Source organism: Vollenhovia emeryi, unplaced genomic scaffold (genome assembly GCF_000949405.1).
Source record: "Vollenhovia emeryi isolate VEMERY1.0 unplaced genomic scaffold, V.emery_V1.0 DF939167.1, whole genome shotgun sequence".
Taxonomy (NCBI): domain Eukaryota; kingdom Metazoa; phylum Arthropoda; class Insecta; order Hymenoptera; family Formicidae; genus Vollenhovia; species Vollenhovia emeryi.
The window spans coordinates 284,977-311,350 of NW_011967199.1; the positions used below are offsets into that span (position 1 = coordinate 284,977).

The window sequence follows — 26,374 nt, forward strand, 5'->3', positions numbered from 1 at the left end:
AATCACTGATGCCTTTCCACATGAATTTGTGCACATATCAACACATTTTGCATACACTGAGAAAAATGTCCGATTAAATATATCCAATTAAATTGTATATCCGATGACAAATCGGATGACGGATATGATCGGTTTTTCAATCAAATTTCATCGGTAACTGCATTTCATCGGACGTATCCGTAATTTAATCGGAAAACGTAATCGGAAAAATTAACCATCGGAAACACTATTTGATTGGTTTATTCGATGGAAATTTTTCTCAGTGTGTAAATGCAAAATGTATAAATGTGTTGATATGTGCACATATTCATGTGGGAAAGTATCAGTGATTCCTAGTGTACAAGATGCACCGGTTATCAGGTGACTACTGTAAAACGTTGAGCACATTCGATGCACTGTGACGAGAGTTGTGCTCAGAAAACCTAAAGGTGAATAATTTTGGCCGGTATTGTACAGTGTACACAATGCTATGATTTTATAATTCCAATTGTTTCAGCACTGAAACAACCAGCTTATTTCGGTAGACGTTCTATATAAGAACTTCGGGACTCGTTGATGGAATTAAATTGGGCACATTTAATCCCTTTTTTTATCTTAAACTTTTGAGCCAACATAAATGTCACCAAAAGCCGTTCGATAATTTCTGCAATTTAAAGCGAGAAATTTGAAATCGGCCATTCCGAGCGACGGAGTTGGTTATTCTAGTGTTAACGAATATCAATTGCGCATTTAAATTCGCGCTTGCCGAAAACGCGGAGTATCCCAGAGACTCGACAGTTTATTTTCGACAGTTTATTTGTATTCTTTTGCTGGCATTGGAAACGCGATGATCAAAATGAAGGGATTTCTATCGGGCGCATTCGTTCTCGACTCAACCGTCCGAATTTCTTCGCGCGAATGCAATCTCGAGTAAAAAAAAGAAATTACTCCTCTCTAAAGATCGCGCGTTATCTTGTTTGCCCGCTATTCATTCCCCGATGAACAGTTCGATTTCCATCGAAGCGACGTCGAAGCGAAGCGACGCGTGGCATGTGGGTGCGCATCCGATGAGATCGATAGCGTGGAGCGGGGTCACCTTGAGAAGGGGGACGCGCACCCGCCCCCGCTTGGCGCTTCGAAATTCCCGCGTCGCCGGGCCGGGCGAGTTTCGCGCGCATTTTTCGTCCGTTATTTATCGCCGCGAAAGAGGAGCCGGCGGCGCAGTGCCTTTCTGGCGCTACGCCACGCGAACTATTACGGTCGCGACGCGGCGACTCCGTGATAATAATATGATAATCGCCGTCACGTGGCGCGAGAACACGCGGCGGTTGGCCGGCGGCGGCCGGTCACGTGGCCGCCGGCGCCGCCGGCCAATCGCGCGCCGGCGGCCCGCGCCACCCCAGTAAGCGAGAGGGATGCGGCACGGGCCGGTCGGTCTCCTTCTCGCGCCCTCCAGTAATTATCCGCGCCCGGCGAGCCGCCCGTTCACGACGCCCGGTATGGCGAACCTTTAAACGCGTTCTACCCTTGGGAAAATTTACTTTAATTTTCTTTAAGTGAAATTCAAGTCTTTAAAAGTGACCATTCAAATCTGAGAGTTCGCTTAAAGAAGTTAAAAGTTTATTTAAGAGGTTTTTGAGTAATTTTGGAGACTTAAAGTAATTTTTCGATTGCCAAGCCTGCCGAAATTCCCGCTAGAGGGCCGCGCGGCATGGCGCTTTCTCGTAAGAAGAAAACCGCACGCGGTATTATAAATTATGTCGCATACCTTTCACAATTCTTCAAGCTTTTAAATTCTTAAAGTAAGTTTTAAGTTTACCCTAAATCAAAGTTTGAAGTGTCCAAATTTACTCTTTACACGTCTTATTTTTCTAAAGTAAAATTTTAAGGTTTTCCAAGGTATATTTTCCCAAGGGTAACGCGACTGTAAATTTGACAAAATATTCGGGGGGGGGGGGGCGAATTACATTTTAATGCGGCGCAAACACGCCGAGTGCAGTGGACGCCGATCACAGTTCGCGTTCCTATGAAAAAACATGTTATCGCCCGCCGATCGCGGCTAAACCTCCGAGGGAAGACCAGAAGCCGGAAGCGGCTCTCGCGGCCGCGTAACGATTCTCGCGTTTATGTAAGAAGCGGCGAAATCCCAGAATTATTTCGAGCCCGGCGGGTCCGCAACGGAACTCCGCGCGCGCGGGATTGCGCGACGACCGAGGGCAGACCACGTGGTCCGATCCTCCTCTCGCCGGGTGGCTTCTAAACTTAGGAACCGGCACAAATCGAATATAACCAAGTCCGTTCGGTTTCGCGGCGCTCTCTGCGTTCCCTTTGCTTTTCGCGAACGTGCGGCGAATAAAAACGACAAACTGGCACGTGCAAATTAACATAAATTCGCCCGAGCTTCAATTTCCGGCGCTGTGGTTGCTATCTCGATCCGCGGTCCATTCATTAAACTTCCGCGTATCTGGTCGGCGACCGTCGATCGCGCTCCCTGCAAAGTGCCAATCGCGATATCCCGCAGCAGTGTTTCTGTATTCTACCGATGCAGATTAATCTCTGTTTAACTTCAGTTTAACTTGAGCTTTTATCCGAGGGCATAAACCGCTTTTAAACCGCTCAGGGCATTGTGGTGTACAGATTTGCGGCATTACCGGGTATTACTACACGGAGAGAATTTTCTTTTAAAATTTAGATTTAGACACTAACACCCAGTCACGGCTCTTAGTCCTTTATTCCTTTAAGTTTGCGTTTATCACATTTGAGCCATACGAATCTTATTAATTTGTTTCTTTTAAAATTTACCCTGAAAATCATGTAATCGTGGCACAACACGGCATTTTTAAGGATTTTATGCGAGTTTTGGGAAATTTTACCAAACATTTTACTAGTAAAATGTGTGTTGTACTAATTGCAAGTATAATTATTAGTAAAATGTCAAAAAACTCAATAAATTCTTCAAAACGTCGTGTTGTCCCGCGATTACATGGTTTCCAGGATAAATTTTGAGAGCACATCCTTTCCGTGTAGGCATTAATAGGCATTTTTTGAGCGTTAGTTTGGCAATAGACCTTGCTGGGGCATTATAAAGATAAAATAAGATAATGAGCTAAAGTAATGCCCACTGGGCATTAGTAGGCATTGGTGTACATGATTTTGACCAGCGGTTTACCCCTCGCTTTTATCTCTTTCCAATTCCTGAAGCTAGAAAAAGATAAAGAGCAAGCTGGACCGTGGATCAAAGTTAATCTGCAGAAATGGGCATTACGGCTTCTTTCGCCAACCTTGGTTGGCGTAACCGACGATTAACATTTGCAGGATGCCAACAGAAAATAGAGGTGAAGGAGAATTACGTTCATTACAGAATTCGTTGGCCACTGCAAATTTTAACCGTCGGTTAATCCAACCGAGGTTGGTGAAAGAGGCCCTTTAAATGGTGTTCCGCCCCAAAGCCACCCCGCAGTTCCGCTAAGTGGAGGTAAGACTTCCGCGAGCCCAATCAGCACCGTGACCCGGATTCGTCGAGCTGCCTCTGTTATTCCGATCCGTAGCCGGTCTAAAGTTTCGGGTTTCGTATAAAACTGCCCTGATTGGGAGCAGGACCATATCGCACCGTGGCGATATAAATTGCGACGATAGTTATCTCAAATCGATTCCCTCGCGACAGGATGAGATTCGAGTGGCATTAATTGAAGCGATCAAATCGATATATGGTCAATGCTTCGTCCCCCAACGGGCTATTTATATTGTACTACATTACGGAAAATAGAAAGGGACTGACTCGAGATGATAAAGAGCCTGGTGGAAACAAATATTGTACGCGATGTTTGCAGTCTTTCCAATACTCTCCCCTTTATGGGAGCTTAATGATTTTTATTCTTTCCCTTTAAGCGGAAGCACTCGTCAGAAAATGGACGTATCTTTAATCGAGTCCCGGGTACTCTGCTTCACGGAGTAATCAAGTACGTGGCTCCGAATAGCCACTTCTGAACAAGTTTGTTACTTTATAAGACAGGTGTGATTGATACGTTGCTATTTAAAGAGGCGGGGAAGTTTATTATTCGAAACTTCGATAGCAGCAATATATTATTTATGAAGAGTCCACCACTGTTTACTTTGTTCTGTGAACTTTTTTACGTGACTCGTTTAAAAGTTTCATCGGGACGGAAAATCAACAGACGGGAAAGACTACTTCAAAATGCCTGGAAAATTAGAGAACCCCGGGGACAAAAGCCATATATCCAATTTTATCTAACTGTATCAATTAATGTCAGATATGATAAAATTTGTTTAGATTATATCCAAATTTTAATGCATCGTCACATCTGATTTGATATGCTTCTAAATGAATGCATTAAAATTTGGATATAATCTGAACAAATTTTATCATATCTGACATTAATTGATACAGTTAGATAAAATTGGATACATAGCTTTTTTCCCCCGGAACGTTTTAAAATATCGTCTAATTAACCTTTCAAATATTAACGTTAACACTAACGAAGTATAATATAATCTATCCGTCTAGCAAATAACGAGATCGAATTGTTCATCGGTAATTCTACGAGGGTGAAGTTATTTTTGCCGAATAACCCGAGTCGAAATTTTGGTACTATTTTGACACCTTTAAGGACAATTTACACCTACCTAGCTCATCTATAGTAGTAGTAAATATGGTACTTGCAGTTCGACCCCTCTTACTGTCTCAGGTCCTTCTATATAATAGAATTGAAGGTTCAACATAGGGCCCAAAGTTCGGCTCGGGAAGGATTGTTTATGACATTTTTCGGATATGGATATGCTTTTTTACAACTCTGATCTAAAAATCGTGCTTCAAATTGCGACGAATAAAAGCAGCGTGCGCGATAAATTTAAATTGCAAATTAGTAATCGAATGTAATTCAATTATTAATGCTGCTAACAGAGTAATCTATCCGTCGAGCAAATAACGAGTTCGAATTATTCATCAAGAGACGCGCCGGATAATTCTACGAGACCAAAGTTATTTTTATCTGGAAAGATTTTTGTCGAACAAAGATTATTTTTGATATTTTTCGGATATGGATGCTTTTTTACAACTCTGACTAAAAATCAATTTGCGGCGAAGAAAAGCGGCGTGCACAATAAATCTAAATTAAAAATTAGTAACTGAATGTAATTTAATTATTAATGTTGCCAACAGAGTAATCTGTTCGTGGAGCAAATAACGAGATATCTTCCAATCGACTTCATGTATATTTCACTATTTTATTTTACAGAATAAAATAGCGTAACGCTAATTTGTTAACGTTAGCTGTTTCGTCAGCGCATCTTGGCCACGTTAATCTTTGATGTATTCAGTCTTTCACCTGTAACAAAGGCAATGTGATGAGATAACAAACTAACAAGTCTTCTCCTTGGCAGCTACCGTGGGACATGATCCGCAGACGAGCAATGGCGGTCAGCTACAACTGCAGCAACAGCAACTACAATTGGGGGGTTGGCTGGGAGGAGGAGCCGGCGACACTGTCGGCGGTCTGGTATGCCGATCCGGCAAATCGGTCAACGGCAGCAGCAACGGCAAACCGTCGTTACACCATCCTCAACAACAGCGGCGTCAGCAGCAGCAACAGCAGCAGCAACAACAGCAAGGCCAGTCTGGGGGTGTGGGGGATGACGAAGACGGGGGTGGAGGGAGCGGAGGGCTGGAGGGGACGGACGCAGAGGCGAACGACGCTGTTCACCTCAAGAGACGGGTGGGACTCGTCAGTGGGGTGGCTCTAATCGTCGGCACGATGATCGGCTCCGGTATCTTCGTGTCGCCGTCGGGTCTGCTGTTGCGAACAGGCAGCGTCGGCATCAGTTTCGTTGTGTGGACCGCGTGCGGTCTACTGAGCCTCTGCGGCGCCCTCGCCTACGCCGAGCTGGGCACCATGAATACAAGCAGCGGCGCCGAGTACGCGTACTTCATGGACGCGTTCGGCGCACCGCCTGCCTTCCTCTTCTCCTGGGTGTCTACCCTGGTGCTCAAGCCGTCACAGATGGCGATCATCTGCCTGTCGTTCGCCCAGTACACTGTCGAGGCGTTCACCGTCGACTGCGAACCGCCCGACCAGGTAATCAAGATCGTCGCTCTGCTGGCGATCGTTCTGATACTCCTCATCAACTGCTACAGCGTCAACCTGGCCACCGGCGTACAAAACGCCTTCACCGCCGCCAAACTGATGGCCATACTCGTGGTGATAGCTGGCGGCTCGTACAAATTGATACAGGGTAATACGCAGCATCTGCAAACGGCGTTCGACACCATCGACGGTAGCACCATCAACATCGGTCGCCTCGCCACCGCCTTCTACACCGGGCTCTGGGCATACGACGGCTGGAACAATCTCAATTACGTGACCGAGGAGATCAAGAACCCTTCCAAGAATCTGCCGAGGTCTATCATGATCGGCATACCGCTCGTCACGCTCTGTTACGCACTTATCAACGTATCCTACCTGGCGGTCATGTCACCGTCAGAAATGATCGAGAGCGAAGCTGTGGCAGTGGTGAGCATCAGCGACGAAAATTCCTTTCGAGCCTCACGAGCCAAGTATATTTTCTGTTAAATACAATGCATTCTTTCGCGAGAATCGCTGTCCCATCGCGAGTTAAGTCGCGTCATCTCTATACTTTTGCCCCGACCAGTTTGTTTCTCCATTCTGATTATGACGGATGTTCCTTCGCAGACGTTCGGCAATCGCATACTGGGCGTGATGGCATGGCTGATGCCACTCTCTGTAGCGATCAGCACATTCGGGTCCGCCAATGGCACCTTGTTCGCCGCGGGTCGGCTCTGCTTCGCCGCGTCTCGAGAGGGTCACCTGCTCGACTGCTTGAGCTATGTGCACGTGCGACGCTTCACTCCTGCCCCAGGCCTCATCTTCCATTCCCTCGTAGCAGGTATCAAGCTAAATCCAGATCAAATAAATGCGAACAGACGCGACCAGGCAGCTTGCTTCGGCAAGTGCTGTCGTTCGAACCGAAATCGTTGCTTATTCTGTTAGTTCACATTTATTCGCTTGGGATTTGACCTCACGTAATCGCTCTAAGAGGCCTATTCTGTAAATGTTAACATTACGTGCTTTGCACAGATATAATATAGAGGAGTCTCCTATTATAAGAGAAGCTTCTAATATCACATTGCGGAGTTCCTGCTAAATTAATAGGCACATCTGTTGGTTCCATCATGAATTTATTTAGTGGAAAATTCACTGTTAAATCGTGTAATCGTTGCGAAAAAAGATTTGTGATTGAATTTGGATGTTGAAAACCCGCTATGTCATATTAGAAGCCTATCTCATAACAGGAGGTTTTCCTCTACTACAAAAAAGCTGCGCAAAGCACGTAATGATATCGTTAGCGTCTACAGAATAGGGCCCTAAATTCTTTTAACTGTTTCTCACAATCAGACATTTTTGGTTTGTAGCATTAGGAAAAGAAAGTAAAACAAGTGAAACTCCAAGTCCCTGATTAAAAAATCTGAAATTCAAACTAAAGAATTTTTTTAGTATTAAATTTTAAAAGATCTGAGACTAAACTTAAAAAGAAATATGTATAGTGTTTAACTATCAAAAGAACTAAATAAAGTTTAAATTATAATCTTATAGATATCACCTAGGAGACTTAAATTTTCGAATTGTACCGTAGACGTCTTTCTGGCTTAATCGAATTGTTTTGTGTAACGTATGTTGTTCCACTTCCAAGGCGAGACCGTCGCCGAATTGTCAACTTGAAGCTATCTGTTGTAAGCCAAATCACCGATTTCGCAGGCGCGATGGTTCTCTCCGGTAACATCGACTCGCTGATCGACTTTTTCTCGTTCACCGCATGGATATTCTACGGCGGCTCGATGGTCGCCCTACTGGTGATGCGAAGGACCAGGCCCAACCATCCGCGACCATACAAATGCCCGCTAGTGATACCTGTGCTTGTGCTCGTCATCTCCGCGTATCTCATAGTGGCGCCGATTATCGATAAGCCTCAGATCGAGTACCTGTACGCGGCTGGCTTTATCGGTGCGGGCATGCTTGTCTACCTCCCCTTCGTAAAATTTGGATATGTGCCCAAATTCATGGGTGGGTATTTATGCCATTACACTGCCAAAATAAAGACAGACTAGTCAATTTAACGAACGATTAACGATGAAATTTTACGGTGTCGTGTATCCGTCGTAATATAATATAAAATATATATACTCGTTGGTAAAAGTTAATTAATTAATTGAATATTTTGCTGATAAGGAGAGGAAGCAAAAAGAGTAAAACTCAAAGTCCCTGATTTACGATTGAAAAATCTGAAGTTCCAATTAAAGAATTTTCTGGTATTAAATTAAAAAATTTTAAGATTAAACTTACAAAGAAATATATGTATAGCATTTAACAAAAGAACTGACAAAATTAAGATTACAATTTTGAGTCTCGAAAAGTCTGAAAGTAAGAACAAAAAGTTCGTTCTCTTTTGAAATCTCTTTTGAAAAGTCTAAAATAAAAATTTCGAGTTAAAACTTGTTGAAGTTTAATCTTGCTTCCCCGCCTTTAATATTTCTACCGTGCTTCTGCATATTAAATTTTATATTGACCTTTCTCGTTCGTTTTCTGATTGCAGAAGGTGTCAATGCCTTCCTGCAGATGTTACTAGAGGTGGCTCCAACGGCGGTCGCCTTCGACTGATTTCATTTCGAGAGATCAACGTACAGTTCTCCAGAATGCCGAATCATTCCATTATGGCATTGCGTGAACTGTGTACACACACCTGAATAATACCCTATTTTAAATACATGCAGACGAGAGCGTTATATCCTATATATTACAAAGCTCAAGGCTGGCCCAAAAAAAAATTAATCCATATAAAAAGAAAAGGCATATATATTATATAAAAATATATTATTTTATTACTTGTTATTCTTCATACATAGTATACAACATGCAGAAGAGATATTATTGTTAGACAATAGATAGTTGATGTTGTATCGAGATCAACAGAAAATATTTTAAATGTTTGCAGTTACAAATTTGCCTTTCTTCGTGCAACCCTTCTTGTCCTTTTCCCGAAACTACCAGCCAGATTGTTGCGTATTATTTTTTATTCGCAGACTTCTTCTTCGTCAATTCTTTCATACGCTACTTTTCAAGAACAATCCTTATTTATAAAATTTCAAATTTTAATCGACCTCAGCTTGCCACATTTATTGAACACGCTTTCAAACGTTTCGACCTCTGGTTTAGGCCCTTATCAAGTGAGATCTAGGAGTAAATGTTTTACATACAGTTTACCTGAGAAGTATAAACGAATTGTACAGTGTGGCAGAAAGATTGTCGGTCTACCTTGTTACGGAGTTTGTCAAATGAAATTACAGCCACCATTTGGCGATCGGTGTTCAAAAATAGGAGCAATTTCACTAACGTCCGGAGTCGATGATTGTAAGTCCTTATTTAACCTGGTTAACAGTTTCCAATTAACGTATCTAATTAGACGCAATTATTAACAAATGTATATAGTTTTATTTTATCTAACATCCTTACAAGATACTTTATTTTGGAACAGGTTTCCTTCAGACTCCACAAATTTCGACAAAGTTTTACGTCTCAAAAACAGGTTTTTTTTCTGATAAATTCAGCTCTTCTTCCTCTTAAGCGAGACATCCTTTGACACTTTTCCATAAACGCGCAGAATTCCACTGTCCTTCTTCTGCGTTTTCTTGGACTTGGGTTTGAGCAAGCTACTGGTGAGTCCAGACTTGTGTTCCTCCTCCTTCTTCTTTTCCTTCTCTTTGTCTATCCTTTGGCGAATCTTCAACGCTTTGTAATTCATCCTCCTGTTCTTAGGGGGTATCGCGCCCAAGCTAATGGCGAGCTCGACCTTCGCTTTCCTTGCCTTCGGTTTCTCGAAGCCGGACATACCGAATTTGATGACCTCGTATCGCAGCTTCTTCATCTCCTTTTCCTGTTGCGCCTTCAGCTCAGCGGGCGTTGGCTTCATCACAGGCTTATCCATAGACTGCTCCTTATTATCCGAATCGTCTGTAGATTTTAACTTTTTCTTCGGCGCCTCATAATTCACAGAGACGTAGTCACTCGTCGCAGTCTTCCTGATTTGAGACCCACGCGTTGGTACAAAGTCGTCCATCTCTTTTTTTCAAACTGCAAAATTAATATCAAAGGAGAAAATTGATATTGAAGGAAAACAGCCCTTACTTTTCTACCCTCAACTTACAATCTCCGTTAGCAATGTACAAGCTAAGGAAGCTAAGTTTAGATAACTTCGAAGGTAACTCAGAATCGCGGAACAACTTAAAATGTTTAACGTTTCAAAAATCGAAAAATACAAAGTAAATCTGTGACTGTATACGGCCCGGCCTTTCATTTTCTGGTTAACCGGTAAACCAGAGGTTAGTCGACTCTTCATCTTTTTCTGTACTACTATCTAAGAAGAGACAGGCAATCGACTAACTTCTGGTTAACATTTAACCAGAAGATGAAAAACCGGGCCTGCGTAATTTTAAATATTTTTTAACTTACATCAGCTCGCAATCATAACCTCGTTAATGAAATTGGCATTCGAGCGTGCTCCAAAATCTATCTGTGTTACGCCGCGTTCGCATTAGGCGGTTCATAAAAACTCTCTCTAGCGACACCACCTGTACCTCGTCGGTGCTCATTTACACGCATGCACGAAAAAGTGTAGCTCCATGGACGCGCCTATAGTTCACTTCACACGTGGTGCGTCAGGTGCGTGACGTAATATCGGCAGTGTTTACGTGCCGGCGACGCTCGATCGAGAGAGATCGAGTTGTCGCGAAGGTGAGAACAATCGGCAAATCGAATCTTGTCTATTTTACTGTAAAAATGGCTCAGTATCCGCCCATTAACGTACGTCTGGCGGTGAATAGGGTAGACTTCAATCTGATAGCGAACGAGGGCATCCAGCCGCGGCTCTACACACCCGGCGAGGAGATATCCAATCAGCCGGATTTCTTAAGGTAGACAGACCCTCGATTTTACGTCTACTCAATTTGCTTGGTCAAGTAAATTGGCTGTTTAATCCGTCGGAACTGGTTGCTTGATTAGAGGCCACGGGACCTACGTCGACGAGGAGAAAACGTTGCGCGCCTCGGTCGCTGGGATTCTGGAGAAGGTGAACAAGCTCATATCGATCAGGCCCTTGAAGGCACGCTACAACGGTGAGATCGGGGATCTCATTGTGGGAAGGATAACGGAAGTACAGCAGAAGCGCTGGAAAGTCGACGTAAACGCCAAGCTTGACGCTGTCCTATTATTGTCCAGCGTTAACTTGCCTGGTGGTGAATTGGTAAGGCAGATCGATCCTGGAGCACCCTCGTTTCTCTTTAAGCGTCCGTACAAAATATTTCGAGTTGAGTTTTCTTTTTCTCTTTAATAACGGACCCTCTCCGAAATACATGAAAATACTCTACAATTTGATCTTGAGATCTAGTCTTGTTCTATGAAGTTTAAATTGGTCCTCGGGGTCTGTTTGGAATTCACAGAAACACGACATGGCACTTGTCGTTATTGCTAGCCTTCGGTGTACTTGCATACTCTTCAATTCTATTTGCTATGAAGTACACCCAAGGGATAAACCGCCGAGGACATTGTGGCAAACAGATTTGCGACATTACTGGACATTACTAGGCATTTTTGGGCATTAGGCCTTGCTGGGGCATTATAACGATAAAGTAACATAATTAAAATAGAGTTGTAGCTCGATAGCGAAATTAGCCATTTAGCTAAAAGCCTAGGCGTTTAGCTAGATGCCGCCCGTTAGGCTAATCGACGACGATATAGTCTAATGGCCTGAAAAATTCAGCCTGTTAGACGACAAGTCGGCTTTTCGCTTAACGGCCTGGTGCGCTTAGCGACTAGAGAAATGCTTGTTTTGAGGCTCGATGCGTTGTCAATTTATTTAGTACACAATTATTACTACATTACTATTTGTTAATACAGGATAACAGCCATTTCATGCCTGAAGTCAATTTATTTATTTTTACACTTTCTATTTGTTAATGCAAGACGAGCTACTGTGACAACGAGAATTGCAAAGAGCCGCGACAGGGTGGTAGTGTCTAAATATTCTATTCTAAGTTTATTGCGAAAAAATGTCACCTCGGCCAGGGTTTGAACCTGGACCTCCCTCTCGCTAGGCGGGCGTCTCAACCAATTCGACCACCGAGGCACATGGCAATACTCATCGCAATAAACAGTCTAATGTTGATTCCCGAGTGCCACCTATCGCAGCATTCGAAATCGAGAACTGTGCGCCGATTTGATTTGTCAGTCTTAAAACACAGTATCATCTCCACAATATATCCCCTGCCTCGGTGGTCGAACTGGTTGAGACGCCCGCCTAGCGAGAGGGAGGTCCCAGGTTCAAACCTTGGCCGAGGTGATATTTTTTCGCAATAAACTTATGATAGAATAGAATATTTTAGACACTACCACCCTGTCACGGCTCTGAGTCCTTTAAAATTCTTTGAAATTTGTGATTAACACACACGAGCCATACTAATTTATTTTAATAACATATTTGGCGTTGTAACTGATAAAAAAAATGACGTATATAAAATTGGAACCAAGGATGGGATATTGAAAGGGTGGTTCCCCCGTACTGAAATTGCACAATCGGGCACTAATCTTATTACCATGGCTGACATTCCCAAAAATGTGCTTGTTATAAAGCAAAAATCCTTTGCAATTCTCGTTGTCACAGTAGCTCGTCTTGCATTAACAAATAGAAAGTGTAAAAATAAATAAATTGACTTCAGGCATGAATTGACTATGTTATCCTGTATTAACAAATAGTAATGTAGTAATAATTGTGTACTAAATAAATTGACAACGCATCGAGCCTCAAAACAAGCATTTCTCTAGTCGTCTAAAGCGCACCAGGCCGTTAGGCGAAAAGCCGACTTGTCATCTAACAGGCTGAATTTTTCAAGCCATTAGACTATATCGTCGTCGATTAGCCTAACGGGCGGCATTTAGCTAAACGCTTGGCTTTTAGCTAAATGGCTAATTTCGCTATCGGGCTACGACAGAGTAATGCCCACTGGGCATTAAGCAGGCATTGGTATACACGAGTTTGGTGAGCGGTTTACCCCTCAAATACACCTGTAATCAATTAAGTTTCTCTCTATTTGGTAAAACGCGAATTTTTGTCAATTTGTCAAAGATGCAACAGCTCCGAGTGCATCATGTATTGGATTGCTCTTGAAATTCGCAGAGGAGAAGATCCGCCGAGGATGAGCAGACGATGCGCAGGTACTTGCAGGAGGGAGACCTGATTTGCGCGGAGGTGCAGTCGATCTTCGCCGACGGCTCGCTCTCTTTGCACACGCGGGTGTTGAAGTATGGCAAACTGTCGCAGGGGATCATGCTGAAGGTGCCGCCGTTGTTGATACAACGTAAGAAGACGCACTATCACACTCTGGAGAGCGGCGCGACCCTGATACTCGGTTACAACGGCTACGTGTGGATCGGCGCGAGCATTCAGAACGTCGACAAGTCCGAGGGTGGCTTCACCGAAGATCTGTCGAAGATCCCGGTCGAGAATCGCGGCGTTTGCACGCGGCTGCGTAACTGCATCTTGATCCTGGCGCAATGCAACATGCTGCTGTCCGACACCTCGGTGACGTACGCTTATGAAGAGTCCTCCAAGTACGAGGTGCACGAGCTGCTGCTTCCCGAAGCGATGGTCGACGTGTCGTTGTTGACGCATCAGAGACTCGCGCGATCTATGTAGTGCCACCAAAATAAAGGGACAATACTGTAATTCGAGATGGTACAATTCTGAAGTAATAACGGTAAATGGGTCAAATTGATCCTGTCTGAAATTCTGAAATGTAAAAGGCATGATAAATAAAAGAATTGTCTGTACAACATTGTAATACACCGTAACCATTTAATAATAAATCGATCGCTGAACGACGATAGAAAGCGATACTTACCGAGCACTCGTGCTACTTTTAAAGAGAAAAAAATCGAGTGGGGCTAGATTACAACGTATTGCAGTAACAACGATAAGTATTATATATAAAATACTGCAGTATTCTCATCGATGGATCTATATTTGGCAGAGCGGTCCAGGTGTAAAGTGATCGGACAGACGCTAATCGGAGTATTGATTAAACAAAGTGGAGCTTGGGAACAGGTAGTCGGCAAGTAGCGTTGATAGACATGGACGCATGTTTCAATGCCTTCGATAAAGACGGCGACGGATTCCTGTCGATCTCCGAATTCGATCTCATATGCCGCGCATTGTTTCGAAATGACCGCGGCAAGATTTACGGTTTCGAAGAGGATCAACTGCGCGAGGTGTACGCTATCTTTGATCTCAAAGGCGACGGCCTGATCGACAGGGAAGAGTTTGAGGTACATAAAGGGTGTTCAGAATATTATCAATCGAACTGCTCGTTTTGAGAGACACCAGAGAACTTTAAGTATAAAATGTAGGAAATGATTTAACTTTACGCTTTTTTTCTCCGCCAATAGTAGAAAATATATTTAGTTAACGCTTTTTAACAATATAATTTTAAACGGTAAAATTTATAAGGTTCTGACGTGAAATCACAATTCAAAGTAATAAAAGATATAAAAGCCAAGACAGGATGTTAGCGTCTAGATGATTTTAATTTTCAAATTTATTGTGAAAAATTTAATTACGAAAAGTGTTGATAAGTTTCTGATTCAGAAATTTACATTGACCACTGATGCAACTTGCAGGTCTGCTGGAACCGATGGATCAAAGTATGCACGCGTCCCAAGGGCGCCTTCCTGATTGTGGACGTGCAAAATGATTTTATAACAGGTTCCTTGAACATAAAGCATTGCGCCGCGCAGCACGATGGTTCGGAAGTGATCGACCCGATTAATCGATTGCTGGAAACTGTGCCGTTCGACGCGGTGTTTTACTCCTTGGATTGGCATCCCGTGGATCACGTATCCTTCATTGATAATTTGCACTTGAGGTAATTAGCAGCTTACGTCGCAAAATGTAAGACATTAAAGTCTACTTTATTTAATAAATGTTTGTGCAACTTCAAAAGTATAACTGCTATTTTTTTTAATTAAAGAGTATCTAACTTCTGTTTATTAATATAATTTTCGATAGAAGACATAAGGCCGGCATTAGCAAAGAAAGTAAAAGAGGCAGAAAAGAATGTTTTCGTTAACTAACAATCATTTGCTTTCATCAGAGAGGTGGACATCAGCAGCAATATCTCGAAGGAAGCGGCGCGGGTGTACGACACAGTGACGTTCCAGGGACCACCGTTGCTGAAGCAACGTCTGTGGCCGCGTCATTGCGTGCAGGACTCCTGGGGTGCTGAGCTCCACAAGGACCTGAAGATCGTCGACAACTCAATCAAGATCTATAAGGGCACGAACCCGGAGGTCGACTCATACTCGGTGTTCTGGGACAACAAGAAGCTCACTGAGACCACGCTGTCGTCGCAGCTGCAAGAAAAGGGTGCCACCGACATCTTCATCTGCGGCTTGGCCTACGACGTTTGCGTAGGCGCCACCGCGGTAGACGCGCTCACCAGCGGTTACCGCACTATATTGATCGACGACTGCAGTCGCGGCGTGGATCTCGTCGACATCGAGAAGACCAAGGCCACCGTAATAGGCAGCAACGGTGTAATAGTGAATTCCAGCCAGGTGAAGGCCATGGTGGAGGGGAGAGACCGACGGCCGGAGCTCGGTTACAAGCTCGCGTTGGAGATTAAGCAAAAATTGAGCCTCGGTGAATAATTGTAGCAAACAGTATAGTATATCTAGAAACGTTCGATTGGTAGATTATAACATGAGAGGCCGTAATCTCGCATTTCGAATCAGCTTTTATAAGCATAGGACAGTTGAAAATAAAAATGAGAGAAAAAAAACGAAGAAAAAGATACAGAGACGAATTATAGAATGGATATATCTGTTTTCGCTGAGCGTTAAAGCAGTTCAATTAGATATTAGGAAGTAAACGTTGAATTTGTTGTTAAATCTGTTATCTTTTTGGAAGGAATTCTTTAAGAGAGATACAGTTTATAAAATGGAATTTATATATTGGATCTAAGATCTGAAAGAGTGATATACGCATTTAAACTTACAATTAGTATAGACTAGTATATGAAATTTGGTCGATTTTAGAACTTACTGAAAAAGGCTATTTGTTAAATATGTATATATGAATAAATTGAGTCAAGGATAATTTATCTATGTGCATGTATGTACATACATACATACATATTTATAGGAGAGTGAAGTTTGTCGGAAACAGAATTTTCAGAATGAGTTCCTATAAAAGTATTGATTACGCTATAGAATAATAAGGGATTAAATTAAAATCTTAGGACGCGCGTGCTACACGTGTGTGTTGCTACACGCAAAATTTTAATAATTTTAAATATTATTTTGAGAAAATTAAAAGAAGCATCGAGCTTTATTACGCTTTTTATTTATGCTGGTGGAACGTAATAATTTATGCGTTAAATGTTCCTGATTTACGATAGATTTTGCTAATACTGAAAATAAATTATTCATACAAATATATTGCGTGTACCTATATTTCTAAGAAAACAATCGATCGATTTGCGCTTACGTTACAGGATATTGAGACATTTTTTAAATCAATTTTTATACTAATAGAACTACATAAACACAGTTAACATAAAATGTTGGAGAAATTGCGTGAATTTTGCGCGGGACCCGATTCCTAATATTTGTCTCCGATTTTACTATTTTTTATTATTAGAAACGTTCATTCGTAAAATCTCAGTAAGAAAGTAACTGCAAAGTAACGGTTCGTTATTTTTTTAGTAACTGTAACTGTAACGCGTTACTTTTCAGAATTGGTAACTTGTAACTGTAACTATTTTTAGCAAAAAAACTGTAACTGTAGCTAGATCCTTTTATAAAGTAACTTTCCCAACCCTGGCTTTAGGGTACTTACTATAACATTTGTCGTACGACAAATTTTTTTAAGCGCGTTAATTGGCTACAAGCTAGAAAATTTCTAGATACTCGAAAACTTTTCTATCCTGCAGCCAATCAACACGCTTGAAAAATTTGCCGTACGACAAATGTAACATTAGTGTAACAAATGTAATACCAGCCTTACGACTAACAACTCGTTGTAGATCAGGGGGTCGATTCTGTATCTTACACTATGGTGAAAATGCTAAAAGTGAATGCTTTGTTTTCTAACCGTCCCCTTCGAAAGAGACAAAGTCCGCTCACTTTTAGCATTTTCCCTATATCGTAAGATACAGAACTGATGCCCGGGTCTAAGGAATATATATATGTACAAATTAAAAAAGCGTTAACTTTATACAGTTGCGATTAAAAGAGGATATCATATTGTTTCGAGTGATTTAAAAAAATTTGTATCTCGGCGCTACCCCGCGAAGCGCCATCTCGCGAAGCGCGCGAGAACCCGCCCGAGCCGGAAAGGATGACCGCGTTGTAAGGCACGCGCGCGGACCGCAAGTGACTGCGGGTAGCACATCGTGCGTCTTCGCGGAGGATGTCGTTGGTCTAAAGGACGAGCCGCGGTCGCGCAACATGTCCCAGTGCTTTCGCACGCTACCCGGTCGGCTGTCGGCGCTCGTCAGCGGCGGCGGTGGCCGGAAACCGCTGTCGAAGCTCGAACGTCTTCAGCTGCAGAAGAACGTGGCCGAGTCGTCTGCCTTCCTGAAGCAGGTACGTCGTCCTCGGCGAGGCGCCTCGCGATGCCGGCGCGGGCGACATCCTAACCTTCAAACGGTTACATAATCGCGCGACTTCGCAGCGACGTCTCGAACTCGCCGAGAATCCGGCGAAACCGCGGACGCCCGTCCCGTCGCGACTCCCGCAGCGAGCGCCGCGCGAAACCCGAGCCCCCGGCTCCCGGTGGGTCGTCGACGGTCAAAGACGGCGAGGGGCGACCCAGTGACGTCGCCGCGTCACGCTGTTGCAAAAGTCGAATTGTTTGTTGATATCCCGGAAGTATATCGCACGTTCTTCTTTCCGTTTGCGAACTTGGTTGATGTTTTTCTCTATCGAAATCATGTGTAGCGACAATTCGTAAATTTACCTCGGCGACGAACAGCAGGGGGTCAATTCTGTATCTTGCATCATAGTGAAAATAAGCCGCTAAAAATGAGCGGTTCTGTCTCTTTCTAACTCGCTCTTACCATTTTCGCTACGGTGTAAGATATTGACCCACAGATGACGAAATAATAGGATTTGTTAATTTATATTCTTGTATCTTCTTATAGTCACATATTTTGGCTGCCAACTTACTCTGTGTAAATTTTCAGTTCTTGGGTACACAGAGAGCATTATCTGTAAGGGCAAATACCACAGGCAAATCGGTACCTTTTGTGGGATGTATGTTTCCTGCGAATTTACCGTTGGTTCATCTCGACGTTCGCAATCGGAGTGAAAAGCCAGCCAGACGACACGCCAATGATGAGAGCAAGAGCGCGACGATGTACTGGGTTGAAGACCCGCGCAGGCTGCGCAAGCCACAAAGGCTCGGCGTCGACCTCCTGAGAAGCAATAGACACGTGGCCTCAATAGGAATCGCACCGGACTCTGTTAAACTATTTCAGACACAAAGCGTTACAGAAAATGACAAAGCAACTTCATTTCTAGATAATAGTAGGGTGATTTCTTTAGAAAGTTTACGCAGTAGTCGAGAAATAAATATTTACCAAAACGTCTTACTTACGTCTGACGACACGAGCGCGCTAAAGACTAGCTCGCAACAGCCGTCGCCACGAGAAAACGAGGGTAAACCATCGCAGGAACAACTGCAATCCATAGTCGATTGTCTTAGTCAAGATGTATGTTGTGTGATTTACAGGATGTCCCGGGATTATTGCACTTTCGTCGACTTGGATTCTCCGAATCTACAGTCGCACGCTTGCGGAAGCAAAGTACAATAATTCTGAGACACTCCCGAGACATAATTGTTTAGCATAAGAGGTTCTCTTGTGCCGGACAATATTTTTTTCTGATTTTCTGATTGCAGTTACCAAAGCTGTTTATAAAACCTCAGAATTTCTCGATATATACCCAAGATTTAATTTTTGTCAACAACATTAGAGGAGTAACGACAACGTAAGTGAATTTCATTGAGTATTCAAAGCAGATGAGAATTTCTAACGTTATTTCCATTTCCTCATGTGTACGCACTTAAAAAATATTGCAGGGGACTTATGAATTATGTGAAACAGCTGATGCTGTTAAGATTCGTCGGTCATATCAAGTTTGCTTACGTCAAATTGGACATCTTGAAGATCACAATACACCATGAAAACGATACCGTGCAGGTTCGTTGGCGCATACAAGGTATCACAGGCTGGAGGGTACTCACTATGTTTTGGAAGTATAAAATTTGGAAAATAAAAGATGCCATAAACACTAATCAAGCAGCGTAAGTACATTAAATGTAATCAGCTACATTTCTTTTTAACAGCAATGTAGAATGTCATCCTAAACTTTAATTACAATTACTGGAATTAACTTCATTGTTCAATTGAATTAAATTTTTTGTTATTTATAGAAAAAAAACTTCTCTTTTAGTTCTGTTTTTTATTTTATCTTCAGGAAAAAGTAGAATAATTTAAATTTCCATCAATTGTATTTATTGTCTTTGTCTATCAATATCTATTGTAAAATTAATCACAATAACAGGGGAAAATATATAATTATTTTAGATGGTACGATGGCTTCTCTACTTTTTACGTTAACGCTGATGGGAAAATCTACAAGCACATTGCAGACAAGATGATGCCCGATCAAGACACAGCCACAAAGAAGGAAGACCTGCGCATGGCACCGAAATTAGCGCTATTCACAGGTCTTGCTAATGTGTTTGGTAACAATCAGGATTCCTTGAATTGAACTCCGCCTTAAAAATGTAAAACTACATCAATTAAAGTGACTCCACTGTCGGGTGTCAGAATTACCCAAGTCGTCACAACGAATAGAAGAGGGACGCTTTTTCCACGATGGTTTCCGAGTGTTGCGGGCACATCCATTTCGTTGCAGATGCATCATCACGGGACGATGATGGGTAGTAAATAAGAGAGATGTGAATTAAAAAGATGTACATTACCTAAACAGTATCTTTGCATGATTGCAAACTACCTACATCTGCTTTTTTAATTAGTAATGGCAATGTCCGAATAATTTTACATTAGTGTTTCTGTACAAAAAAAATATGACGATTATATTACAGTACATATATTTGAAAAATCAGCCGATTGTTTAGTAGAATTAGCAAAGCACCCTGTATAGCATCTATTTGCTTCGCGATATGGATTGTTGATGTCACATAAGATTATATTAAAGTAATGTTTCTTACAGATATATTTCGTACTTTATCTCATAAATATTATCTATCACAATTTATAACCTACGAGTTGTTTCCATTTATTGTGCAGTGATGATTCTGATTATTATAGAGATAGGGTGTCTGAGTTGTTAACGTTCTATCCAAATATGACTTTTATATCATTGTATTTTCATATCTGTTTGTCGGATTGACCACATCATCAATATCTTACATGAAAGGTGCGTTCGGGGAGCGCGCTTTCAGCGCTAAAAGCGTTTTCTATCTTTGTTCGACAGTGACGAAGATAGACTGACGTTTTCAGCTCTAATAGCGTCTCCCCGCAGCCCAAGATATAATCTTTATATACACAAAATATCTTTATACAATCTTTACATAAGATTAATTCTCCGCTCCTTGTATAAAAAAGTAGGAAGTATTTTAAGACACGTGAATTGTTTCCGGAATGTAAAAACTGTGTTTAGATAAACTAATAGAAGTTTGCCGGGCAAACAGACTGCAGACACGCTAGTTGCACACAAGACCTGGAAAAGGAGAAAAATTATAAATATCACATTTTAATGCATTGCATATGGATAGCGTTAAACTTGCCATTACCTAAGTAATCATCCATTAACGTGCCAATAGCAAACTGAAAAATAAGTAATTTTATATGTAAATTAATGTAAAGACAGAATGACTTTCATCACGAATGTAATTCAATACTAACAATTCCCGTAGCATCGACTCTCGTGCCCACGATTTTCAATCTAATCTCGTCATCCGCTTGAATAACTACATCCTGAAAGACAACTTGGTAAATTTCTAATCGCGAAGTTTCTGCCGCGACATACAGTTTTTTGAAACACGACTTACTTCTTCCTTGGATTTGTAACAGGCTGGGTTCACATTCGGGCAGAACTGCATGTCCTCTGGGATTGACTGCAGGGAAATTTAGGTTCGTATAGTATCACTTTATATATCTCAATTTAAATATTAACCTCGTACCAATTAATAAAACCTAATTTTGAGCAATTAATTTCATAATTATTACAATCACTCACGTGATGGGATATAAAGCACGAAAGCGGACCTATTTCAGCGAACATGCCAACCTACAAGTGGGACAGACATGAAACGTTAGTTATTCGACGAGTTTGAACCAATATTCGATGCAAGGGTCTATCCAGACAAATTTGCACAGGTGCGTAAGCAGATGCATAAAGAAATTGATTGGTCTACTTCCTTATGCATGCACTTATGGCTCAATCAGATGCCTTGTGCATATGTTTACGCACTACACCAGCTTGTCCGGATAGACTAATGGATCATTTTACACTTAGAAAAAAGAAGCATCTATTTGTACCTTATTCACTTGAGTCACGATCGCATCCAGCACTTCACCCTTGAATGGCCTGAACACAATCGCTTTATACTTGACGGGATATACTACAAAACCCTGTCCCGGTTGTATAATACCGGCTCCTATGTTGTCTATTGTCGTGACCGCGACGACGAAGCCATATCTAAGCAAGCATGTAGACAAAGTGAAAGGTCTCCGATGTCAAAATAGTAAAAGAACTTTTGTTAAAATACACAAGCACGACACTCACTTTCCTGTACAGGTGCCTTCCACTTCCGTATAGAGCTTCTGCTTTACAGTGTCGAGTAATTGGGGACCGAAGTAGCGGGGATGTAACAAAATCTCGTGCTCCAACGAGATCTGCGTGGATTTATTTAAGAGATTAAAAATCGACTAATCCTACGTTCCCTTGTATGAATCTGAATTGACGAAAGATTGCGCCAGGATGTATAAAGGAATTCAACTTACGTGATAAAACATGATGTTTGTATATTAATTGAAATGATATTATAATTATTTTATCCAATCTAAATTTAAGAAAGTTTTTAAATAAACTAAATGATCCCAGCGAGGTCTATACCGGTTTATATATAGTCAACAAATGTGCGTATAGGTTAGGTTAGGTTACGATCAACTACAATCGTTGGTAAACACACTAGCGCCCCACGATTGGCTACGTTCAGAAAACATCGCTCACTGAGCGTCCAGTGAGCTCTCGCAACTGATTGGTGTATTCTTTTAGATCTAAAAATTTTAACCAATTAAACACAAAAGCTTAAGCGCTCATTTAACGGCGGTGTTTCCCCGAGGGTTCTGTATTTTATAATATAGTGAAAATGGCCGCGTTCAGCAGACACAACAGTTGAGTGAGCGCTCAGTATGATTGGTTAATGTTTTTAGATCCAGCCAATCGTATCAAGAAATCTAAGGAGAAGCGTGATTCCCGAGAGAAAACAAGGATGGCCTTCAAACAATAACTTCCAAAAACAAAGCGCAATTTTCTAAAGTGGAAACGATCAACTTGTTCACACTTCCTCATAATTTTTTAAATAAAATAAGATATCACGATTCAGACTATAAAATAAGTACAAGTTGAATAAAGAGCAGTATTTATTTATTTATTAATGACATGCGAAGTGTACCCCAATAACCAGAAAAATGTACCAAGATCAATCAACTTAAATAATATATAAAACTAAAAATAAATGCGTTTTAACCGATTATTATTTAATGATTATATAACAAGTATTTCTTTGAAATGTTCATGGGGTTACTTTATATGGTAATCTCTTCAGTACGTAAAGAAGCAAAGATTTTCCTCGGGCATCTCGTTAGTTGTTTTTCCAGTATGTGCGCGTATATTTCTCAACAAAATATCCGCTTCCAGCCCTGCCACTCGTATAAGAACGTTCACGTATGATGACGCCATTTTTTCCTTGCTACAAATCACAGAAATCATCATCAAAGTATGAAAAAATGAAAGAAAGTAACGTTTAAGAATGCTTAAACATGCCAGAAAATTTGAAAAATGTCTTTCTATAATTGAAACATGAAATATAAGAAATATATTTTGTGTCGCACTATTGAAATAAAATATATAATCAATATATGTAGGAATCATCGAGTCTTATGCAACGTTAAGAAAAAAAATATATATATATGTGCCTTTGGCACTTTCCAAGACAGTTTCTATTCAATACCGTGCAATCGGTGCGTCGATAGCCGCTAGCTTCACCCTGGAGTGCAACTTGATTATTATTTCGACAAGCTACTTGTTTACTGTCGTCACTAAATGATTGCTCCAGTTTTCCTTTTGAAGAATGCTGGTCAACAAAGTCCCAAGCTTGGTCCGGGGTATCGAACTTCTTATAATTGTTATAAGAATATCCGTGAACCTGGTCCTTGCAGTCCTCCCTTGTAACAGAAAGTATTTGTTTATACTTTTGTTCAGAAGTACCACTGTTTCAATATCGTCTCATTATATTCTTACCAATTGTCGAAAACTCCGGTTGTACGACCGTTGGCCACTGCGTAGTAAGGCATTCTGGTAAAAAGATAAGTAGTTAAAAAATTTCAAACTCAATCTCTTTACACTCCCAGATAGCATGCATGTCTAAAAGACATCTTCAAGACGGCACTAAGTTGTCTTTTAGACACGCATTGCTATCTGGGCTGTATGTTGTTACTTTTATTACTGTGTCGTTAATCACTTGAATTTCGAAAAAGAGAATGGAAGATAGTATCAAAGAAAGACAATGTTAATTATAATTGTTCTTTTGCATTTTCATTCCATCTTTCTCCCTCTCCATCTCGCAAGTACAAAATTTAAGTGTGACTAGAAAAGGAGGGATCTTACATTGAAAAGCTCCCTTCAGTTCATATTGCCTATAATTACAGTCTTGAAAACGTGGCAGTACATCCGCAGGAGCATAATCATAATGGGAAAAGAAAGAAAAGAAATAGCCGCTTATTAAGCGCTTTGCGCTACGCCGTTGACTTTTCGTTGACCGACACTCGGTGATTTACGCTTCTCCAACACGTTCAAGGAGGTTGGTGACTTATAATTAACAATAAGAGTCACACGCAATGCAAAACATCATTGGCAGAATAATGCACTGGCAGTTTTGAGTTTCAAGTGATTTGACCACTTTCTTTGTCTTTTTCAAACTGTTACTTTAAAGAGAGACAAACATAAATTAAACTAGAATTAAAGTTAAGCGACGTTTGGTGAACCTGAGCCTTAATTTTTTAGAAATATGATTTTAAAGTTAGGATCTTGCATTACATGATTATTTATAAGTTCTATGGATACAAATGATTGCCAAAGTAAAATAAAGAGCAGAAATAAAGTTTATTATCGCCAGTATATAATTAACAAGAATAGAAAGGATTATTAGACGACCCAAATGGCAGATGGTATATATTATTTATTTAATAGATAGCATCCTGAAACAAAGAGATATAATTGTAAAATTGGGTTCGGTGGGCTCTTTGCATTGATTGGACTATACTAGTAAATCTAGAGGAATAGTTTTTGTCGCAATTCATTTTAGAACAATCTTTTATGAAAAGCTACAAAAATAAAATGTTTTACCGTCTCATATAAAAGGTATAATACAAAATACAGATACGAAAACACACAATACGATAGGGGAGAGGGGAGAGGGGAAAGAGGCGAGCGGCGATCGCAGCTCATCTTTATTTCCTTTGCCCTTGTAAGCATAAACAGCCCCCCTTACCGCTCCTCGCTGCAAAGTAACCTCTTAAAAAAATAGTCCAGCGTGTTGAATATTGAAAAGTAGCAATCGCTCAACATGTTGGAATAGCGTAAACCGCTATGCCGTTCAGCAAAAGATCTTGCAACGGGTGCCAAACTGTCGGAAGCGCAACGTAAAGCGTAAATTAAGTTCGCACTTACTGCTGAACGCAAGCAATATGGCGACTTGACTAGTTCTTAAACGAGTCAACTATCACGGCGTTCAATCAGTAGTTACAAACAATCCGTGCTTTCCAGCAAGCGACACAAGTCGACACAAATGTCGTTCTGTCTTTCTTCGCATTCAATGAATAATAAAGACAGAACGACACTTGTGTCGACTTGTGTCGCTTGCTGGAAAGCACGGATTATTGACTAACAATTCCACATCTCTGCGGTCTCAATCGTAACATGTGCCCGCGAAGAAGCGATTTATATATGACGCAAATCGGCAGAGCGATGACGCGGCAAAGCGATAGGTACTTGCCGCCTCGATCGACCAAAAGATGGATTATTCGCGAGATCGATCGCCAAGTCATATCTTCTCGCAAACGGAAAACGTCAAAAGCTTGAAGCTTACTTGGTTAACTTGCGACGATCGCCACAGAGAACGACTCACAAAAAGCAGCTCGGCTCGACCTTCCGAACACTTCTGAACTGTTCTGATTTCTGAACTCGGGACAGTCGGGACTTGATGTGAGAATCACCATCGGCTTTTGTTTTTTTCGTTGCGTGAATGTAGGGCTACCATCCGTCTGGTTTTCCCTGGCCTAGTTTCGTTAACGTCCGGGGGAATAATAAATAATTAATAAAAGATTCTGTTTTATCGTTTTATCAGCAGTTGCAATAATTTAACATTATGAATTACGGGTGTCCGGATTTCAGACAGAAAATTCCGGGATTTTAAACCCACAGACTTATATTAGAAGTCTGTATTTAAACCTTTCTGTCCTAGGCCAGTAAAATTACAGATGGCAGCCCTACGTGAATGTGACCGATGTGACCTGCTACGTATATATACCTACATGGGCGTCCATACATACACATACGTACTTTGAAGGAAATTAGAATCATGTGATTTCCCTGGTATCACATCACGTGATCGTTTGACCTCCGTGAAGTTGACCCGCCAACTTCGACTTTTTTAATTTTTTATTATTGAAATCGTTTGGTGGTCGTTTGGAGGTCATTGATAGCCTAGTTAAATCGTTTGGTGATTAGCCGTTTTTTTGTAAAATAAAAAACAAAATTTGGGTGTGAGGTTAGCCAGACAAATTTTTTTTTCAACCAATTTGACTTCAAAAGGTGCCCATTCGATGCGCAATCGTTTGGCAGTCACAAATATTGTAATTAAAACGTTTGTTGGTTCATCTTTTCGCCAAAAACCTGAATGACACAAGGCTTAAGGCTGGGTCTACATAGGATGTAGTAAG

General features: G+C 41.4%; 6 protein-coding genes and 1 non-coding gene across 11 annotated transcripts in view; 3 read left to right on the plus strand and 4 right to left on the minus strand.

Annotated features, from left to right (window-relative positions):
* LOC105564198 (b(0,+)-type amino acid transporter 1-like) overlaps positions 1 to 9,010 on the plus strand; it is a 29,457-nt gene extending 20,447 nt beyond the window's left edge. The window contains exons 2-5 of one of the 2 annotated variants that reach the window (XM_012016414.1): positions 5,380 to 6,506; positions 6,687 to 6,900; positions 7,770 to 8,075; positions 8,605 to 9,010. In XM_012016414.1, coding sequence (XP_011871804.1) covers positions 5,380 to 6,506; positions 6,687 to 6,900; positions 7,770 to 8,075; positions 8,605 to 8,669 — 1,712 coding nt within the window. In that variant the 3' untranslated portion in view covers positions 8,670 to 9,010. Of the gene's footprint in view, positions 1 to 5,379; positions 6,507 to 6,686; positions 6,901 to 7,704; positions 8,076 to 8,604 lie in introns of those variants that run through there. The other variant, XM_012016415.1, reaches the window with a different exon arrangement.
* LOC105564197 (uncharacterized protein C1orf131 homolog) lies at positions 8,866 to 10,604 on the minus strand. Of its 4 annotated transcripts, none has more exons than XR_001009098.1 (3): positions 10,518 to 10,604; positions 9,522 to 10,139; positions 8,866 to 9,436 (listed from the first exon to the last, which is right to left on the minus strand). XR_001009098.1 is itself a non-coding variant. In XM_012016412.1 (2 exons), the coding sequence occupies exon 2, from the start codon at positions 10,123 to 10,125 to the stop codon at positions 9,613 to 9,615; it is 513 nt and encodes a 170-aa protein (XP_011871802.1). In that variant the 5' UTR covers positions 10,126 to 10,139; positions 10,518 to 10,603; the 3' UTR covers positions 8,868 to 9,612. The 4 variants fall into 4 exon arrangements, 2 of the variants coding, with proteins under 2 accessions (XP_011871802.1, XP_011871803.1); XR_001009097.1 differs by having other exon boundaries at positions 8,868 to 9,242; positions 9,324 to 10,139; positions 10,518 to 10,603; XM_012016412.1 differs by having other exon boundaries at positions 8,868 to 10,139; positions 10,518 to 10,603.
* Positions 10,605 to 10,709: 105 nt separating this feature from the next.
* On the plus strand, positions 10,710 to 16,551 carry LOC105564199. Its single transcript, XM_012016416.1, has 6 exons — positions 10,710 to 10,978; positions 11,067 to 11,307; positions 13,237 to 13,679; positions 14,153 to 14,384; positions 14,736 to 14,980; positions 15,209 to 16,551. The coding sequence occupies exons 1-6, from the start codon at positions 10,845 to 10,847 to the stop codon at positions 15,762 to 15,764; spliced, it is 1,851 nt and encodes a 616-aa protein (XP_011871806.1). The 5' UTR covers positions 10,710 to 10,844; the 3' UTR covers positions 15,765 to 16,551.
* Positions 12,117 to 12,189, minus strand: Trnaa-agc. Its single transcript has one exon. It is a non-coding gene; the product is annotated as a tRNA-Ala (tRNA).
* Positions 16,552 to 17,438: 887 nt separating the features above from the next.
* On the plus strand, positions 17,439 to 20,358 carry LOC105564200. The gene is made up of 5 exons (XM_012016417.1): positions 17,439 to 17,702; positions 18,302 to 18,829; positions 19,018 to 19,106; positions 19,198 to 19,422; positions 19,706 to 20,358. Exons 1-5 carry the CDS (start codon positions 17,565 to 17,567, stop codon positions 19,890 to 19,892), a joined length of 1,167 nt encoding a protein of 388 aa, XP_011871807.1. The 5' UTR covers positions 17,439 to 17,564; the 3' UTR covers positions 19,893 to 20,358.
* Positions 20,359 to 20,483: 125 nt separating this feature from the next.
* On the minus strand, positions 20,484 to 22,367 carry LOC105564201 (DNA-directed RNA polymerase II subunit RPB7). Its single transcript, XM_012016418.1, has 8 exons — positions 22,154 to 22,367; positions 21,936 to 22,045; positions 21,689 to 21,848; positions 21,387 to 21,437; positions 21,199 to 21,264; positions 21,053 to 21,124; positions 20,941 to 20,974; positions 20,484 to 20,867 (listed from the first exon to the last, which is right to left on the minus strand). Exons 1-8 carry the CDS (start codon positions 22,163 to 22,165, stop codon positions 20,851 to 20,853), a joined length of 522 nt encoding a protein of 173 aa, XP_011871808.1. The 5' UTR covers positions 22,166 to 22,367; the 3' UTR covers positions 20,484 to 20,850.
* A 411-nt stretch (positions 22,368 to 22,778) lies between these two features.
* LOC105564203 (ribonuclease H1-like) lies at positions 22,779 to 25,682 on the minus strand. Its single transcript, XM_012016419.1, has 4 exons — positions 25,522 to 25,682; positions 23,676 to 23,729; positions 23,386 to 23,599; positions 22,779 to 23,124 (listed from the first exon to the last, which is right to left on the minus strand). Exons 2-4 carry the CDS (start codon positions 23,726 to 23,728, stop codon positions 23,017 to 23,019), a joined length of 375 nt encoding a protein of 124 aa, XP_011871809.1. The 5' UTR covers position 23,729; positions 25,522 to 25,682; the 3' UTR covers positions 22,779 to 23,016.
* Between the last annotated feature and the right edge of the window lie 692 nt (positions 25,683 to 26,374).